Below are 18,509 nucleotides of genomic sequence, written 5' to 3'. Positions count from 1 at the left end.
TAAATAAAATATATATTTAAAAGATTTTGTGTTGCTTTCAAACTTGCATTTGTAGCCCTGATAATCTGGATCATACAGAGAATGCAGCTTCTGGAAGTGGACCGCCAGCTAGAGGCCGCTCAACAGTAACCAGGAGGCACAAGTTTGATTTAGCAGCTCGCACACTGCTAGCAAGAGCAGGTAATTATACTTCACATCTTCTGGTGAAAGATTTTGTTTTCAAATCAGTATAAAAGCAGCAGGAATGAAAATGTAAGCTGAGGACTGAGGAGATATCACAGTGGGTAAGGTGCTTGCCACACAAGTATGAATACCTAGCACCCATATTAAAAGCCAGGTACTATGGTAGGTATCTGTAGCCCCAGCATGCCTACAGTGAGAAGGGAAACAAAGACAGGAGAGTACATGGGAATCTGATGGGCCAGTAACCTGGCAAACACAACTGTAAACAATGAAACAAGGAGTGCCTGCCTAAGACAAGGTGGAAGGTGAGGATCAACACTTCAAAGTTGTCTTCTGACTTCCACAAGCACCCAGTGGCATATATATGCCCCACTCATACACATGAACATGCATGCACACACACACACACACACAAAACCACTAAAGAATAAGCAACTAATAAAGCTAAGTATTCAATCCCTCCATGTGAACTCACATGTCATTTTGTATACATTACATAATTTTACTTCAACAAAAATCACAGCATACGTGTCCTGATTTATTTTTGAGTTACCTCTGGGTGCAGAAGAGCATGCAGATTTTGAGGAGTTTTGTAGCTGTTCCCCTACCTTAATCACTTACAATTTAAGAAGTGACGGCGCCCATTCAGTACTTTAATTTGTGGTAGGGACTGGAAAGGAGGCTCTGCAGGCAAAGTAGGTACTCATTTTTTTCATATGCTGTGTGGGCCTTAGTGCCTTACCACCAAGTCCTACATAAGCAAAAGTAAATCCCATCAGTATGCTGGTAAATTCTTTTAGGGTTAGATTGTGGGCATAGAAAAATAAGTTATAAGAAATATGTATAGATATTCACATTTTTTTTTTGTGGTACTAATTGGACCTAGAGCCACACTAATGCTAGGCAAGCACCCTACCACTGAGTTGTACTTCCAGCCCATCATCATCACCATTTGTGGCATTAGGGATCAAACCCAGGTCCCCTCATAAATGCCAGGCAAATACCCTATCACTGAGCTATATCCCTGCCCCCTAAGGAATATACTTTCCAGACCAGAAACTGGAATATGTGATTTGTTAAAACAAGTTTGATCATTGTACTACTAAAAAGTTGGTGATGATTCACTTCTTTATGAAAGCAGTGAGAAAGAAATTGCAACTTTCCCAGAAAATATAGGAGATATATTTACCATAAGATGAAGGTGAACTGAATTTTTCAATGAACCTGGAAATGTAATAACAGTAAGATGTTTCAGTGTAACATCTTAAAAGAATTTTGTTCGTATTCTCTTACTTAAACTTACTAGTAGTCCATGAGGCATGAGTGCTATTACTGTAGGAAAGGAGGTATGTATGATAGGTATAATTTGAGGCTTGTGGCCTAGACCCAATGAACTAGCTGAGGTAGGTTCTCATGTACACATACGACAGTTAAGAACTGGCAAAATCATCAGAGTTATTTTATTCATCAAATAAAATGCCTTTTTTGTTTTGTTCTGAGCTGGGTTATACCGCTCTGTACAGGCTCACAGGAATCAAAGTCGGAGAGAAGGAATGTCTTTGCAGCAAGATCCAGGGGCGTTGTATGACTTTAATTTAGATGAGGAATTGGAAATTGATCTTGATGATGAAGCAATGGAAGCTATGTTTGGACAAGATCTGACCAGTGACAATGATATTCTGGGAATGTGGATCCCAGAGGTACTGGATTGGCCTACCTGGGTGTGTGTGACTGCAGCGGGGGCTGCTCTGACTTACTGTCCTGCCCTCCTGTTCATACAGCTTACTAACAGCAGCCTTGCCCAGAGTTGAAAACACGTTCATCTCGTCCTGAAGTTTGGGGATTTAATGCTTGAGGTTGCTTTGATACGTACAAAATGATGAGAAAAAGTTTTTCTTGTTGCTTTCTCTGTCTGATTTCTGCTTTTCTCCCCAGACTAGATGAATAGTGCTATATTGTGGTAATGTTTTATTGCAACATCAGAGATTTCAAAGCTCACATCATGCCCTCCCAGCATATGCTGCTGGGTTATATACATGGCTGCCCTGCTGACACTGCTATCTGAGTGCATGCTCTTCTCCTTCATAGGTTCCATGTAGTCACTGTAATGACTCGCTCTGGGAACTAGTACCCACTCAGATCTTATAACTGCCTTCGTCCAGTTGTAGGGTACTTGTGGGTTTGTATGTATACATTGTTTAGCATTACATTTTTATAGCAGGGGGATTAAAAGCTAGTAGATGTAAGTTTTACAGGGAAAAGAAACACTCTGTTGTTAATAAGATAAATGAAAATCTTAATGGCTTTTCTCAGAAATTCAGAAGGTTGCTATGCATTTTATGACCACATAGAAAGCAGATTTTTTTTTGTTAAGGCTTGAGACAGGGTAGATTATTGTGTTCTTAATTGTCTTTTCAGTAAGATAAAGTATTTTAACGAGAGCATAGTGTGATTGTGTGATAAGAATTCTAACTTGAAAGAAACTACATAGCATCAGTGAAAGTATTCTAAGATGTAGATTAAAAAGCTAATTGAATATCATACAAACTTTGCTGCTTATGTTGAATGAACTGTAAGTTGACGTGAAATCGCTTTATGCAGCATGTCTGTGAGTCTGAAGACAGGGAGGAGGTGGTGGTGTGCGAACTGTGCGAGTGCAGCGTCGTCAGCTTCAATCAGCACATGAAGAGAAACCACCCCGGCTGTGGGCGCAGCGCAAATCGCCAGGGCTACCGCAGCAACGGCTCCTACGTGGACGGCTGGTTCGGTGGAGAATGTGGGAGTGGAAATCCGTACTACCTGCTGTGTGGCACTTGCAGGGACAAGTACTTGGCCCTGAAGTCCAAATCTAAGACAACAAGTTCTGAAAGGTACCTTGAGTTTGTGTAGATAACCTGACCTCTGGAATGAGACTACTTCATATTTTTAGGACATGGGAACTGTAGTGGCTTTTTTTAATTTGTACATGTACATGTCTCTACCAATATCTATCAATCATCTATCTATCTATTATCTATCTATCTACTTATTTATTTATTTGAGAGAGAGAGAGAGAGAATGGGAGTACCAGGGCCTCTAGCCACTGCAGACAAACTACAGATGTATGTGCCACCTTGTGCATCTGGCTTACGTGGGTCCTGAAGAGTCTAACCTGGGTCCGTAGGCTTTACAGGCAAGTGCTTAACCACTAGGCCATCTCTCCAGCCTGCTTTTTTTTGTTTGTTTGTTTTTGTTTTTCAAGGTAAGGTCTCACTCTGGCTCAGGCTGACCTGGAATTCACTATGTAGTCTCAGGGTGGCCTCGAACTCATGGCGATCCTCCTAACTCTGCCTCCCGAGTGCTGGGATTAAAGGCGTGTGCCACCATACCGGGCACCTGCTTTTTTTTTTTTTTTAATTTGTTTTATTTTTTTGAGGTAGGGTCTTGCTTGAGCTCAGGATACCTGGAATTCACTGTGCAGTCCCAGGCTGGCCTCAGACTCACAGCCATCCTCCTACATCTGTCTCCTGAGTGCTGGGATGAAAGGCATGCACCACCACACCCAGGTTTTTTTTTTTTTTTTTTTCCTGCCTTTTTAAAAATTTTTTTTTTAAGATTTTTAATTTATTTGTAGAGGGGGGTAAGAGAGAGAGAGAGAATTGGCACATCAGGGCCTCTTACCACTGCAAATGTACTCCAGGTGTATGTGCCACTTTGTGGATACTAGGGAATAGAATCTGGGCCATCAGGTTTTGCAAGCCAGGGCCTTAACTGCTGAGCCACCTCTCCCGACCTTTGGTATCTTTTTTTTTTGTTACAGTTTAGTCTCACATATCCCAGGCTGGCTTCAAACTCAATATGTAGTTGAGGATGGCCTTGAACTCCTGATCCTCCTACCTCTACCTTTTAAGTGCTAAGAATACAGACATGCCACCTCACCAAGGGAACTACAGTTTTGTTTTTGTTTTATTGTGAAGAATTAATTTTGACCTTTCCTGATGCCCTGTGATTGCTGAGGAAGTTGAGGAACTTCTACTGAGCAGTTTGAGTCTTTGCAGATCTCTGAGAGCCTAGGCCTAGGGCGTGGTGGTGGGCCCTTCATCATGTCCACTTTGCTCAGGAGTCTTCCTTCACTCTCAGAAGTATATGGTCAGCTTTTAAAATCAGCATGTTGTTACCATATTTCTGACATCTCCAGTCCTTTTCTTAGTGGAAAAAAATACATTGTTTCAGTAAATGAACTTCCATAAAAATACTCTGTCTTCACATCTTTACTATCTAATGACTAAGGGTTGTGCTAACTTTTTTTAAAATTTTAAAATTTTTATTAACATTTTCCATGATTATAAAAAAATATCCCATGGTAATTCCCTCCCTCCCTCCCCCCCCACACTTTCCCCTTTGAAATTCCATTCTCCATCATATTACCTCCCCATCTCAATCACTGTACTTACATATATACAATATCAACCTATTAAGTACCATCCTCCCTTCCTTTCTCTACCCTGTATGTCTCCTTTTTCACCTACTGGCCTCTGCTACTAATTTTTTTCCTTCTCACGCAGAAGCCCAATCATCTGTAGCTAGGATCCACATATGAGAGAGAACATGTGGCGCTTGGCTTTCTGGGCCTGGGTTACCTCACTTAGTATAATCCTTTCCAGGTCCATCCATTTTTCTGCAAATTTCATAACTTCATTTTTCTTTACCGCTGAGTAGAACTCCATTGTATAAATGTGCCACATCTTCATTGTCCACTCATCAGTTGAGGGACACCTAGGCTGGTTCCATTTCCCAGCTATTATAAATTGAGCAGCTTATTGCTAACTTTTAAATACTTAAGTCTTTCTAGAATAGAGTTTGATTTAAAAGAATTGTTGTAGCCGGTCATGCTGCACGCCTTTAATCCCAGCACTCGGGAAACAGAGGTAGGAGGATTGCTGTGAGTTCAAGGCCACTCTGAGACTACATAGTGAATTCCAGGTCAGCCTGAGCTACAGTGAGACCCTCCCTAAAACACCAAAGGGAGAGAAAAAAAAAAAGAATTGTAGATGAATTACAAGAATTCCTCCCTACTTTTTTTTTTTTTTTTTTTTTTTTGGTAAGCCAGTCATTGATTTCTAAGTGTGTGTGTGTTTGTATATACATACGGCAGGTTTTTTTTTTTAATTCATTCTATAACACAAGGCATTTTTACTTTGTGCTGCTTCATTAATGAACTCTTATAATATTCTAATGACTTAATTTGCATTTGGGGTACTAACTTTTATATTAAAACACAATGTTCTTCATGTTTGGTGCAGGTACAAGGGACAAGCTCCAGATCTAATTGGCAAGCAGGACAGTGTGTATGAAGGTAGTTGTTTGTCTTGAGAGCTTCTTTATTTTACATGTATTTTTATATATACTCTTGATTAACATTCATTACTAAAATTCACCATGTATGTTTGCATTTATGTACATATTGAAATTTCCTTTAAAAATCAAGGTAGTTTTATTTTTTATTAGTTAGAAACTTTGTTGTACAGACAGATGTGTTGTTCAAGGTAGTTTAATAGCAGAAACCTTCATTTGAGAGTCAAGGTAAAAGAATCTGGGTTCAACAAATACTAGCTTTACTACAGAATATAGTAAATGTCTGACTTTTTTTTTCCAAAGTGAAAAGGTTTAGCATTTGGTTAATTTCCATCCTAATTATGGAGAGCAAAAAGTAACAAATTTAGACGAGCATCATTTCTTTGAGTACTCATTTACTTAAAAGATGTACTAGCTGAAACATCCATGAGCACCAGCTGTGACATTCGCTGTTGCTTGCAATAGATTGACTACACTGACTCCCTTTCCCTGCCTAGGCTCACTGTGCCTCAAAGATGCAGTCTGGTCCAGTCACCAGGAGGTAGTGCTGTAGTTCATTCTGTGGGCACTGTACTCTGAATCCCTGGACACTTCAGATGTGGCTTAAAGTAAGCCCTGCCAGCAGAGAGCTATGTCATGTTCATAGTCACATGCCATGTCTTTATCCATTTAAATTCCAGAAGACTGGGACATGTTAGATGTTGATGAAGATGAAAAGCTTACAGGCGAAGAAGAATTTGAATTGCTTGCTGGACCACTTGGTTTAAATGATCGGCGCATTGTACCAGAACCAGTTCAGTTCCCTGACAGTGACCCACTGGGAGCTTCAGTAGCAATGGTCACAGCTACCAATAGTATGGAAGAGACTCTGATGCAAATAGGCAAGCTCAAATACTGGGTTTTTTTTGTTGATTTTATTGTATGTTTTGTTTCTTAGTATAGTAAGAATAGTGGCTTATCATTTCATACTATCAAGTCACTTAACCATTCATTTTACTATTTCATAGGTATAATGCTATATTATTTTGATTTTGTCTTTATAATATATTGATGTGATAAAGGAATTTATAATAAATGTAATTTTTATAACATAACATAAATTTTATAATGAGAGAATTCTGTAGCTGACTAAAATTACTGTACATCTTCTTTTTTACTTTGCATAAGAAAAATGGGATTTTTTTGTTATGGAAAATACAAAGCAAAGAACTGATAATATTGGGGGCTTAGTTCTTTATGTTTCTTTGCATGCTGGGACATATACAACATATAATAGTCCAGATGATTTTTTAATTTTTTATGTTGAGAACTAAACAAAATCCTCTGTTTCAGGTTGTCATGGCTCTGTAGAAAAGAGTTCCTCTGGGAGAATAACATTAGGAGAGCAGGCAGCAGCTCTTACAAGCCCTCATGATCGTGTGGTGGCTTTAAGGAGAGTGACTGCTGCTGCTCAGGTTCTTCTCGCCAGAACCATGGTCATGAGAGCACTGTCTCTTCTCTCAGTCAGGTAGGTATGTTTGTGTCTAGTGATGCTACTAGCTTCTGCTATACAGTACATAGGAGTTAGGTTTTTCTGGGGATGGTTTGAGCAATCTCCCCAGCCCTCTCAGTGATACTTTTAAGTACACACGAATACTTACTCAAATGAGAAAATTTAGATAAGTTTTTATTTTGTATGTTTTTGATATGTAATATTTATGTTTATATATCTTAGGACATGTATGTCTAATGACAGCACAGCTTTCATGTTATTCAGGCTGTTGATGCTACAGATGGTATGTGGGGTGAGAAATCTGGTTTCTTTCTCTATCTGAAGTGTTTCGCTTTCTCGCAGTGGTTCCAGTTGTAGCTTGGCTGCTGGTCTTGAGTCTCTGGGGCTAACAGATATCCGCACACTGGTTCGATTAATGTGCTTGGCTGCAGCAGGGAGAGCTGGCCTTTCCACTAGTCCTTCTGCCACGGCAAGCACCTCGGATCGGTCACGAGGTGGGCACAGCAAGGCCAGCAAGCCTATTTCCTGTCTGGCCTATCTGAGCACAGCAGTAGGGTGCCTGGCATCAAATACTCCGAGTGCTGCAAAGCTGCTGGTGCAGTTGTGTACACAGGTAACCAGCGCTGATGCGTTCTTGTTGTATTGCTTTCTTCCCACTGATTCTTGAAGAACCTTCTAAAACGAAATCTGTTTCTCCGAATTACCTCTTCAGAACTTGATTTCTGCTGCAACAGGTGTAAATCTAACTACAGTTGATGATCCAATTCAGCGAAAGTTTCTGCCCAGCTTCCTCCGAGGAATTGCTGAAGAAAATAAACTTGTAACCTCACCAAACTTTGTTGTAACTCAGGCCCTTGTGGCATTACTGGCAGACAAAGGGGCCAAATTGAGACCTAACTATGATAAGTCTGAGGTAGAAAAGAAAGGTAGGTTTCATATTATTTAATTATAATCGTCTAATCGGCTTAGTGTTTTAAAATATATGTTTTTACATTGGTGTATGTGATAAACTTTTTAAGTTTAGAATATATTCTGTAGCCCCAATCTGGCCTTGAACTTGGACTGCTTGTTCCTGAGACTCCTGAGTGCTAGAATTGCAGGCTTGCACTGTCATGCCATACACACTTTTTTCAGGTTGTATGGAAAACAAGAAAATGTAAAAATTAGTACAGTTCTGGACAATGGCCTGAATAGCATAGGTAGTAATCCTTTAATAAAATTTATGTAAATATAATATTAAAAGACAATAATATTTTGAAATAGCTGCTTAGTCACTACTGTTTACCTTGGTCTTTCTCAAGACCACTCAGCTAAGAATGATGGGCCACTGGACCCATCACCCTAGTTCCCTGACTGTTAAGGCTGTTAAGATCTTTTTGTGTGCTGGGGATTTAACACAGGGTTTTGTGCATTTCAAGCATCTGCTCTACAACTGAGCTGTAACCCCTGCCCCAAGGGCGTCTTTGAACAGCAAAAGCCAAACTGTTAATCTTCTGTGTATGTGTGTGTGGTATGTATACATGTTCATGTGTATTGCATGTATGTGTATGAATATGTGTACAGAGGTAGAGGTCAATACCAGGTGCCTTCCTCAATCATGTTCTACTTTATGTTGAGACGAGGTCCTCACTGAACCTGGAGCTAAATGATTTGACTGGACTAAGTAGTCAGAGAGCCCAAGTTCCAAACTCAGGTTCTTATACTTCTATACCAAGCACTTTACCAACTGAGTCCTGTTAGTCTTAAGAGTATGGTGCCTTTGTTCAGGCCTTAAAATTATTTCTGCTGTATTCCCCAGTCCACTGAGTCCTTAGAGCAAGATTTGTTTTTTAAAAAACTATTTATTGGTACCTAATATTCATTTGTGACAAATAATATTTATTACATAATTGATGTGAGATAGTTTCTATCCTGTATGCATATCTTAGTGAAATGATTGCTTATAAAAGTGCTAATTTATAAAAATGGGCTAACCCATTTTTGTTTGTTCATCACCACCAGCTCTCACCTGGGCATCATTTCATTGTTTTGTTTAAGCAGGTTTAATTGCCCAATTGTATGCCCATCCTTCCTATGATCCTTCTGCTGTAGGCCCTCTGGAGCTGGCTAATGCCCTGGCAGCTTGCTGCCTCTCCTCTAGGCTGTCTTCACAGCATAGGCAATGGGCTGCTCAACAACTTGTGCGCACTCTTGCTGCACACGACCGTGACAACCAAACTGCTCCACAAACACTCGCTGATATGGGAGGAGATCTCAGAAAATGCTCCTTTATCAAGTTGGAGGCACATCAGAACAGAGTATGTATTTTGAGTACAAAGTATATTAATTACATATGTAAGATAAAATAGTCTCTGACCAGCTCAAAGCTTAGTTCTCTGTGTCTCTTGTCTTGTTTTCTCTTTCATATTCTCCACCCCCCCTTCTCTTTCTCTCTGTCATGTGCATGCGCGTGCACACACATACACACACAATTATCAAGATTTTCTTGGTACCTACCAACTCTTTCTTTGTATATGTGTGTTATTTCAATACTATACAAATGAGAGAATCAGAAGGAGAATGAGGGAAAAACAAAGAAATAGGACAAGGACTTGGCCTGCTCAAATATAACCCACTGGCCCTTTTGACAATGAGCTGAGGAGGTGAGGGCTGGGCTCCACTACTTAAGCAGTGCTAAATCACCACAGAGAGCTGACACACACGGTGATGCAAGCCGGCACAGTGACACGTGCCTGCAGTTCAGTTGCAATGGCTAGAGACCCTGGCATGCCAATATCCTTTCTCTCCCCTCCCTCCTTCCCTCCCTCTCTCTCTCTCTTTCCTTAAAAAAAATTTAAGAATTACTGGAGTCTGTGTTACTTTATAGAACATATAAAATGTATGTTCTTTTGAATTAAATAAAACATATACCTTATTGAATTAAATAATTGGTGGATTTTAAAAGAGTCAGGTAATAGCTTCAGATAATTCAAATGAGTTTGAGCATAGTACTTTAGAACTATACTTCAAATCAGTGTATTGCAAGGCATTTGGAAGAAAATGAGATTATGCATATTGAATTACATCATGAATACTCTTATTTTGTAGCTTCATGTAGGTTATTTTTAATTTGATAGAACTTTTTCAAATAATAAAGCCATGTTAATCAAAATTTGTTCAACTTTTGCTAGACTTTTTTTTTTTTTTTTTTTTTGTAGGTAATGACATGTGTTTGGTGTAATAAGAAAGGTCTTTTGGCTACAAGTGGCAATGATGGCACCATTCGGGTGTGGAATGTTACCAAGAAGCAGTATTCACTGCAACAGACCTGTGTGTTCAATAGATTGTGAGTGCTGAAATTTATGTCACACTAAAGGAATCTTAACCATGTCTCCACTTGGTTGTTTTAATGTAATTAATTTGTCACTAAATTTTCAAAGACTTTCCTTGTATTAACTTACTCAGTCACCAGTGTGTTTAACTTTCCAGGGTAGTAAGTCAGAAAATACAATTTTAAACTATATTGGACTTGGACCTACAAGCAAATAAATGTTGTTACATAGAACAGGTAGATTAATTTTCCATCAATCTTCAAGGATGGTTTGGAAAATTATGTTGCTTTTGTATCCCAATGTTGCATTTTTAAAAAATAATACTACAGCTTCCTGTAGGTGTTTCTTTTCTGAAGATTTCCCTAAACTTTAGACAAATAGGATCAGTGTATTCTGAGGAGTAAGGAGGTGATGTGCTAACTAAATGAAGCATCTCAGCACCAAACACCATTCTTGTAAGTTGCACATCTCGCGCATGAGAGACTGGTGCTCATGCTTCTCAAGGAAGATTCCGTGTGATGACTGTCCACACGAGACCCTTGCTGGAAGGGTTGGGATTCACTTGTGGATAATGTCATTGGGAGTTACGAATATGTCTGTTGTATTCTAGGGAAGGGGATGCTGAGGAAAGCCTTGGATCACCCAGTGACCCAAGCTTCTCACCTGTTTCATGGAGTATCAGTGGCAAATATCTAGCTGGGGCTTTGGAAAAGATGGTGAATATTTGGCAAGTTAATGGTAAGAGTCATGTGAACAGAAGAAAAAACTGTTACGGATATTCTTTTAAGTCTTTTGAACCCCCCAAATTGCTTCTTTTCACGTGGAAATCCATGGGCTATTCAGTGATTATGAAAATCTATACATAGCATGTTTAAATTAAATAGAAAATGCTCATTTCTGGGCTTTTTTTTTTCCTGGGAGTTTCAAGTAACCTAGAACTTATAAACTAAAAGTTCTTTTACAGCTAGGGAGATGGTTCTGTGCTTAAAGGAGCTTACTTGCAAAGGCTGCTGGCCTGGGTTCAGTTCTCCATACCTTTATAAAGCTACGTGCACTGAGTGTCACATGCATCTGCAGTTCATTGACAGTGGCAGGAGACCCTGGCACACTTATTCATATTCCTGTGTGTGTGTGTGTCTCCCCTTCCTTCCTTTCCTTCTTCCTTCCTTCCTTTATTCCCTCCCTCCCTCTTTTTCAAATAAATAAAATATTTTTAAATTTTTATTTATGAAAGACAGAGTGAGAGAAAGAGAATTGGCACACCAAGCTCTCTAGCCACCGCAGTCCGCAGTTGAACTCCAGATGCATGAAGAGAAGTAGTAGTTATTGGATCTTATGCTATACAGTGTTTTCAATCACTTGAAATATTTCTATTGTTAATTTTTGTTTCATAGATACATGTTTTTTATCAATTTTTATATCGCTAGAAACTAAAAATTATAATCTCAGTCTTAATGCTTATTAGAACTTTTTTCACTGCACACATTTGAGGAATATATTCATGTACTCGAGGAATTGCTAGCCTCAGCTATAGGTAAATTACTCACTTAATTGGATTTTTAGTAATCACTAATACTTGCAAATGTCATGGCACATACCAGCTATCTCAGCACTTGAGAAGAAGAGGCAGAAGGATTGCTGAGAGGTTGAGACCATCCTGGACTACATACTGAGATCTGTCTTCAAAACACAACAAAACAGTTAGGGCTGGGGAAGTGGCTCCTTGGCTAAACTCATTTGAGTATCTGAGTTCATATCCCCAGAACCCATGTAAAAGCTGAATACGGTGGCAAGTATCTGTAACCCTAGTATAACTTTAGTGAGAAGGGAGGCAGAAACTGGAGAATCTCCCAGAAGCTTGCAAGCCAGCAAGCCTTATGGATGTAGGAGTGAACATTGAGAGACCCTTCCTCAAATAAGGTGGAAGGCCAAGGACTACCAGCCAAAGCAGTTCATCCATACTCACAAACATACACACCAAAACAACAACAACAAAAAATTAGAAGTCCTTTAACAACATTACTTATAACTTCCCACTATCAAAAAACAACCAAGAGCTAGACGTGGTGGCACATGGCTTTAATCCCAGCACTCAGGAGGCAGAGATAGGAGGATCACTGTGAGTTCGAGGGCACCCTGAGACTAATTCCAGGTCAGTCTCAAAAAATAAAAAAAAAAGGACTTCAGTATTTGACATTTGCTACTAAATATTTTTCTTTATTCTTTGATATATAAAACTGTTTTGTGGGCTGGAGGGATGCCTTAGCAGTTGAGGCGTTTGCCTGTAGAGCCAAAGGACCCTAGTTCAATTCTTCAGGACCCACGTTAGCCAGATGCACGAGTGGGCACATGTGTCTGGAGTTTGTTTGCAGTGGCTGGAGACCCTGGCATGCCCATTCTCTCTATTTCTCTCTCTCCCTCTTTCTCTGTCAATAAATAAACTAATTAATTAATTAAAAGAAACAAAACAACTATTTTGTCTTACTAATAGTTATAGAAAAATCTGTTGGATTGGCAATGCTACATAATATGTGAATGAAGAATTCTGTCTTTACAGACCTATTGATGCATAGAATGCTAAGAATTATAGACTGCACTGAGTGTATTAATAAAGTATTTAACTTTAGTTTTAGTTCTTTTATTTTCAAGAGTTACATAACAACTACTTAACATTTTCTCCCTTTACAGGAGGAAAAGGATTAGTAGATATTCAACCTCACTGGGTATCTGCCCTGGCTTGGCCGGAAGAGGGTCCAGCTACAGCCTGGTCAGGAGAGTCTCCAGAGCTGTTACTGGTGGGACGAATGGATGGGTCTCTAGGACTGATTGAAGTTGTGGATGTTTCCACCATGCACCGTCGAGAACTGGAACATTGCTATCGAAAGGATGGTAAAAAAAAAAAAAAAAAAGTACATTTGAATTCAGTCAAGAAAGAAAGTTAGCCCCAAAACTAAATAGACTAAGAATTTTTTTTGTTGAGTGAAAATGCTGAGTGACTATTATTTTTGGTTCTGTTTCTACTTGTTATTTTATTTAATTACTTACTGAATTGAATGATTTATCTCAACTTCTACTCTTCCTTACTGCCAAATCATATTTCATAGTGTTATACTAGCTCAAAATCTTCCTTTAAAAGTTAGGACTGTCAGGCTGGAGAGATGGTTTATTGGCAAAGCTGCTTCTTTCTCTGAGAAGCCTAAGGATCCAGGTTCAATTCCCCAGTAAGCCAGATGTACAAGGTAGCACATGCATCTGGAGTTTGTTTGCAGTGGCTACGGGCCCTGGTGTGCGCAGTCTCTCTTTCTCTCTCTCTGCCTCTTTCTCTCAAATAAGTAAATAAACGATTTTGTTTTTTGAAGTTAGGACTGCCAGGCATGGTGGCACACGTCTTTAATTCCAGCACTTGGGAAGCAGAGGTAGGAGGATCACTGTGAGTTCGAGGCCAGCCTGAGACTACACAGTAAATTCCAGGTCAGCCTGGGCTAGAGTGAGACCCTCCCTCAAAAAAAAAAAAAAAAAAAAGTTAGGACTGTCCAAGAGAAAAATATAAGGATCATTGGTTGAAATAAAGTATCGACAATTAAGTAAAATTGAAGAAATATGGGCAGGTGGAAGATTCCTGAAGTGAACAAATAGGAACTCTGCTTACATTTATTTTCATTCTATATACTATTAAGTCAATAAAACATCTTGTTATTTTTATAGTTCTTTGGGGGAATTCAGAGGTCATAGTAATACCTTTTTACATTGTACCCTATTTGACAGAGTTTCTTTTTCTTTTTTTTTTAATTTGGATTATCTATTATTTTAGATTATCAACACCATGATATCAAACCCAAAATATAGAAAAATTATGAAAACAGTATTTCTCCAGTTCGCATTTCCAGACCATTCTGTATTACATAATACAACAAAGGAAAGATAAATTCAAAATGAGTAAGACTCATTAACCCTACATTGTGGGCATTATGAATGACAATCACAGGTTGAAGCAAATAATTTTCTTTCTTATAGATGAAGGTTTCCTACCCCTAAAGAAATGTTTGTTAGCTAATACAATTATACCATCTGTATAATATTAATTTTCCAAAACCAAGATAGAAAAAAAAATTAGAAAATGCTACCAAAAGCACTGACTGATGTGCTGTGGTATGCTTTCTGAAGCAATTTTGATGACTACCCAAATTTTTTGGTTTTGTGAATAGAAGGTCACATCAAAAGATTTGCTTTTTAAAAAAATATATACTATCCTTCACAAGATTTTAAAAAATGAAGTTTAATCCAGGCGTGGTGGTGCACGCCTTTAATTCCAGTACTAGGGAGGCAGAGGTAGGAGCATCACTGTGAGCTCAAGCCCACTCTGAGGCTACATAGTGAATTCCAGGTCAGCCTGGGGTAGAATGAGACCCTACCTAAAAACAAAACAAAATTAAATTTAGAGCTGAAGAGGTGGCTTAACTGCTAAGGCACTTGCCTGTGCAACCTAAGGACCCAGGTTTGATCCCCTAGTACCCATGTAAGCCAGATGCACAAGATGGCATATGTGTCTGAAGTCTGTGTGTAGTGACTAGAAGCCCTGGTGTGCCCATTCTTTCTCTCTCTTTCTGTCTCTCTCTCTCTGCCTCTTCCTCTCTATCTGCCTCTCTCTCACACACACAAACAATTTAAATATTCTAAAAATTAAATTTAATAGAAATAGCAAAAGGTCTTTTATCCATTCACTCTCTCCCCCTACATTCTACTACCATAGATACTTATTTCTTCTTTCTTTTCTAGCCTGTCAGTGTCATGTGCTGTTGAAGAAGCAAAGGTGACAATAGATTATTAAGATGTAGAAACACTGTGAGTAGGCAGTTAGCAGAAAAGGGGACAGGTGATTTCCTATGACTGGCATTATTCTACTTCTCAGTTTGATAGTTGATTCTTTCCAAAAGAGAAAAACCTGGTGTCGTACCTTAAAACCCAGCAGAGAATGGTTGTTTCAACAACTACCTAATAACGAATGAAAGATCAAGCTGGGTGTGGTGGCGCACACCTTTAATCCCAGCACTCGGGAGGCTGAGGTTGGAGGATTGCTGTGAGTTAGAGGCCAGCCTGAGATTACATAGTGAATGCCTGGTCAGCCTGGGCTAGAGTGAGACCCTACCTCCAAAAAAAAAAAAAAAAAAAAAAGAACGAAAGATCAAAAGTGAGATAGACTTTGTTTTTTCACTCATAAATTTTGAGTGTTTTTCATGAAATCCCTTCTGGAAGCTGACATGTCATGTGATGCATTAAAGAACTCTGAAAATTACTTGTTGTAGTGATGCTTCATGAATGTCTTTCAAAGTACCCATCTCTTAATTAAAAAATTAATAAAAAATAATTTTAAAATGCATCTTTTTCTTTTGTTTTTATCATGTTAGTGTCTGTTACTTGCATTGCTTGGTTCAGTGAAGATAAACCATTTGCAGTGGGATATTTTGATGGAAAATTGCTACTAGGAACAAAAGAACCACTTGAGAAAGGAGGCATTGTTCTAATTGATGCACATAAGGTAAAGGTCTCTTGGCCATGGTTACTCTTTCTTGATTCTTACTGTAGTTAAGTTTATTTTTTAATATACTTTGCTCACTTAATGATTTAATAGTTTATTACACAAAATCATTGTGCCACATGTTTACATAGAAAAATGTGTATTAAAACAAAAACAAAACAACAACAACAACAACAAAAAGCCATGAAAGAAAAGAAATGAAAACAGTGAAATGGGAGTATCCTTGCTCCAAGTGCCTCCATGAATGCCAAAAATTTCACTGGTGAAGGTACTTCTTCCACCTTAAATAGAGCTTGCTGGTTCAGATAGTTACAGGGCAGCCCAGGCAGGTAACATAGATGCATAAAACCAGGAGTTAGGAATGTATGGAAAGAGGGTTAAAATAAATCAGAAAAACCCAGTGATCACAACCATGTCCCAGATTTTCATAACCCTCTTCTTATTTGAGAAGACAGGTACTCTTATTTTTCACTTTGTAATGATTACCAGTCAATAAAAGTAACTCAGTGAGTGCACATGTAATTGAAAGACAACATATTCCTTCAAGGTCAGAATTTCATTCAGCTTAATGTGTATTGGGCTTTTACTATGACAGATAGATATAAACTACACTAAAGGATGGGTTGATCTAGTTACCAGGCATGGAATGGCAATGTCTGATTCTTATAAAAATCTTGATCTTGGCTGGGTGTGGTGACTTACACCTTTAACTTCAGCACTCCGAAGGCAGAGGTAAAATCACCATAAGCTCAAGGCCAGCCTGAGACTATATAGTGAATTCTATGTCAGTCTGGCTAGAGTGAAACCCTATCTCAAAAAAACAAAGCAGAAAAAAAGAAGCCGGGAATAGTGGCGCATGCCTTTAATCCCAGCACTCGGGAGGCTGAGGTAAGAGGATCACCATGAGTTCGAGCCCACCCTGAGACTCCATAGTGAATTCCAGGTCAGCCTGAGCTAGAGTAAAACCCTACCTTGAAAAAAAGAAAAGAAGAAGAAGAAGAAAGGAAGGAAGATAGATCTTGATCTTAAAATAACTGAGTTTTATAAAAGTACAGGTCATAAATTTTCAATATAGTACAGTACAAAGCATTGCTCTGATTTTTTTTCCTCCTCTACCATTTTAAGGATACTCTTATTAGTATGAAATGGGACCCAACAGGTCAGATTCTTATGACTTGTGCCAAAGAAGAAAGTGTGAAACTCTGGGGACCTGTTTCAGGATGTTGGTGCTGTCTACATTCACTCTGCCATCCATCTATTGTAAATGGCATTGCTTGGTGCAGCCTTCCAGGGAGAGGATCCAAGTTGCAGTTACTAATGGCTACGTATGTTATAAATTTGTATGTCTATTAATTTTTATGTTAGAATGAAGTATTTGCATTGAATATTATTTCTTAGTAGTCTCAAAAAATTATTGCCCATTCTTGCTGTTATAGTTTGTAATACTATGAGATCACCTTAGGGAATTAAAGAGCAGATTTTAAGATTTTTTACTTGGTGTATAATCTTGTTATGTGATCAATTTTTTAAAGTGGCTGTCAGAATGGCTTAGTATGTGTTTGGCGTGTTCCACAAGATACCACACAGACGGGTGTGAGTAGCTCAGAAGGATGGTGGGACCAGGAAGCAAGTTGCCAGGTAACGTTGTTGCAGACCAGTCCTGTAGGGTGCAAAGACTGGAGAATTGCTGGGGCTTGATGGCCAAAAGAAATGGTGAAAATGACAGCTCTAGGTTGAGCGAGAGACTGTGTCTCCAGGAAAGAAGTGAATGAACAAAAAAGAGAGGATGCTCAGTTTTTTTCTCAGGCCTCCACATGCTTGCACATATTGGGTGCATGATTATCCAGCACTCAGGAGGCAGAGGTAGGAAGATTACTATGAGTTCAAGGCCATCCTAGAACTACAGAGTGAGTTCCAGGCCAGTCTGGGCTAGAATGAGACCCTACCTTAAAAAAAAAAAAAAAAAAAAAAAAAAAAGCTTTTAAATCTTTTAAATGTAGAAATTTCTGTCAAGTTAAAATATAAAACATTAATTTAGAAAAGTATCAAAAAGAGTAAAACTCAGCTTCCTCAAAATAGAACAAGGTTGATATCCTAATTTATTCAGTCAGGCTAACTAACTTGTGAGAGAGCAGATAGCTCTACCTCAGCTCCCAATTTTATACTACTGAAATGTAAAATTTCTGAGAGTGAATTCTAAGTCTTAAACCTGTGGATTATTTTGATACTAACATGCTTTAAAATAATGGCTCACAGGATAGGTACAGGAAGCTGGCAGGAGTCAAATGTGTTTATCAGCTGCGGGGACACATTACTCCTGTTCGGACTGTGGCCTTCAGTTCCGACGGTCTGGCCTTGGTGTCTGGTGGACTTGGAGGGCTTATGAACATTTGGTCTCTCAGGGTAAGGGCATAGATTTTATTTTTTTAATATATTTTATTATTATTTACTTACAAGCAGACAGAAGAATGGGTATGCTAGGGCCTCCTGCCACTGCAGATGGAATGCCAGATGCCTGTGCCACTTGTGCATATGGGTATCGGGGAATTAAACCTGTTCCATCAGGCTTTGTATGCAAGTACCTTTAACTGCTGAGCATTCTGTCCAGCCCAGATTTCACCTTAAAAGAATGTGTTTATGTTAACTTGAATAT

At 38.9% G+C, this 18,509-nt stretch overlaps 1 protein-coding gene across 7 annotated transcripts in view; it reads left to right on the top strand.

The window, feature by feature from the left end:
* Positions 1-18,509, top strand: part of Herc1 (HECT and RLD domain containing E3 ubiquitin protein ligase family member 1) — a 200,464-nt gene that overhangs the window by 150,562 nt on the left and 31,393 nt on the right. For 5 of the 7 annotated variants that reach the window (XM_045160355.1, XM_045160353.1, XM_045160356.1 and 2 more), the window contains exons 43-58: positions 56-180; positions 1,684-1,904; positions 2,785-3,053; positions 5,466-5,518; positions 6,198-6,398; positions 6,850-7,024; positions 7,352-7,622; positions 7,722-7,935; positions 9,101-9,306; positions 10,207-10,334; positions 10,931-11,058; positions 13,009-13,209; positions 15,726-15,856; positions 16,982-17,181; positions 17,389-17,494; positions 18,113-18,259. In XM_045160355.1, the coding sequence (XP_045016290.1) occupies positions 56-180; positions 1,684-1,904; positions 2,785-3,053; positions 5,466-5,518; positions 6,198-6,398; positions 6,850-7,024; positions 7,352-7,622; positions 7,722-7,935; positions 9,101-9,306; positions 10,207-10,334; positions 10,931-11,058; positions 13,009-13,209; positions 15,726-15,856; positions 16,982-17,181; positions 17,389-17,494; positions 18,113-18,259 (2,776 nt within the window). The remainder of the gene's footprint in view (positions 1-55; positions 181-1,683; positions 1,905-2,784; positions 3,054-5,465; positions 5,519-6,197; positions 6,399-6,849; positions 7,025-7,351; positions 7,623-7,721; positions 7,936-9,100; positions 9,307-10,206; positions 10,335-10,930; positions 11,059-13,008; positions 13,210-15,725; positions 15,857-16,981; positions 17,182-17,388; positions 17,495-18,112; positions 18,260-18,509) is intronic. The other 2 variants (XM_045160358.1, XM_045160357.1) reach the window with 2 other exon arrangements.

Source organism: Jaculus jaculus, chromosome 10 (assembly GCF_020740685.1).
Source record: "Jaculus jaculus isolate mJacJac1 chromosome 10, mJacJac1.mat.Y.cur, whole genome shotgun sequence".
NCBI lineage: Eukaryota > Metazoa > Chordata > Mammalia > Rodentia > Dipodidae > Jaculus > Jaculus jaculus.
The sequence above is the reverse complement of the archived record's forward strand: the minus strand, read 5'-3'. Positions and strand labels throughout refer to the sequence as shown.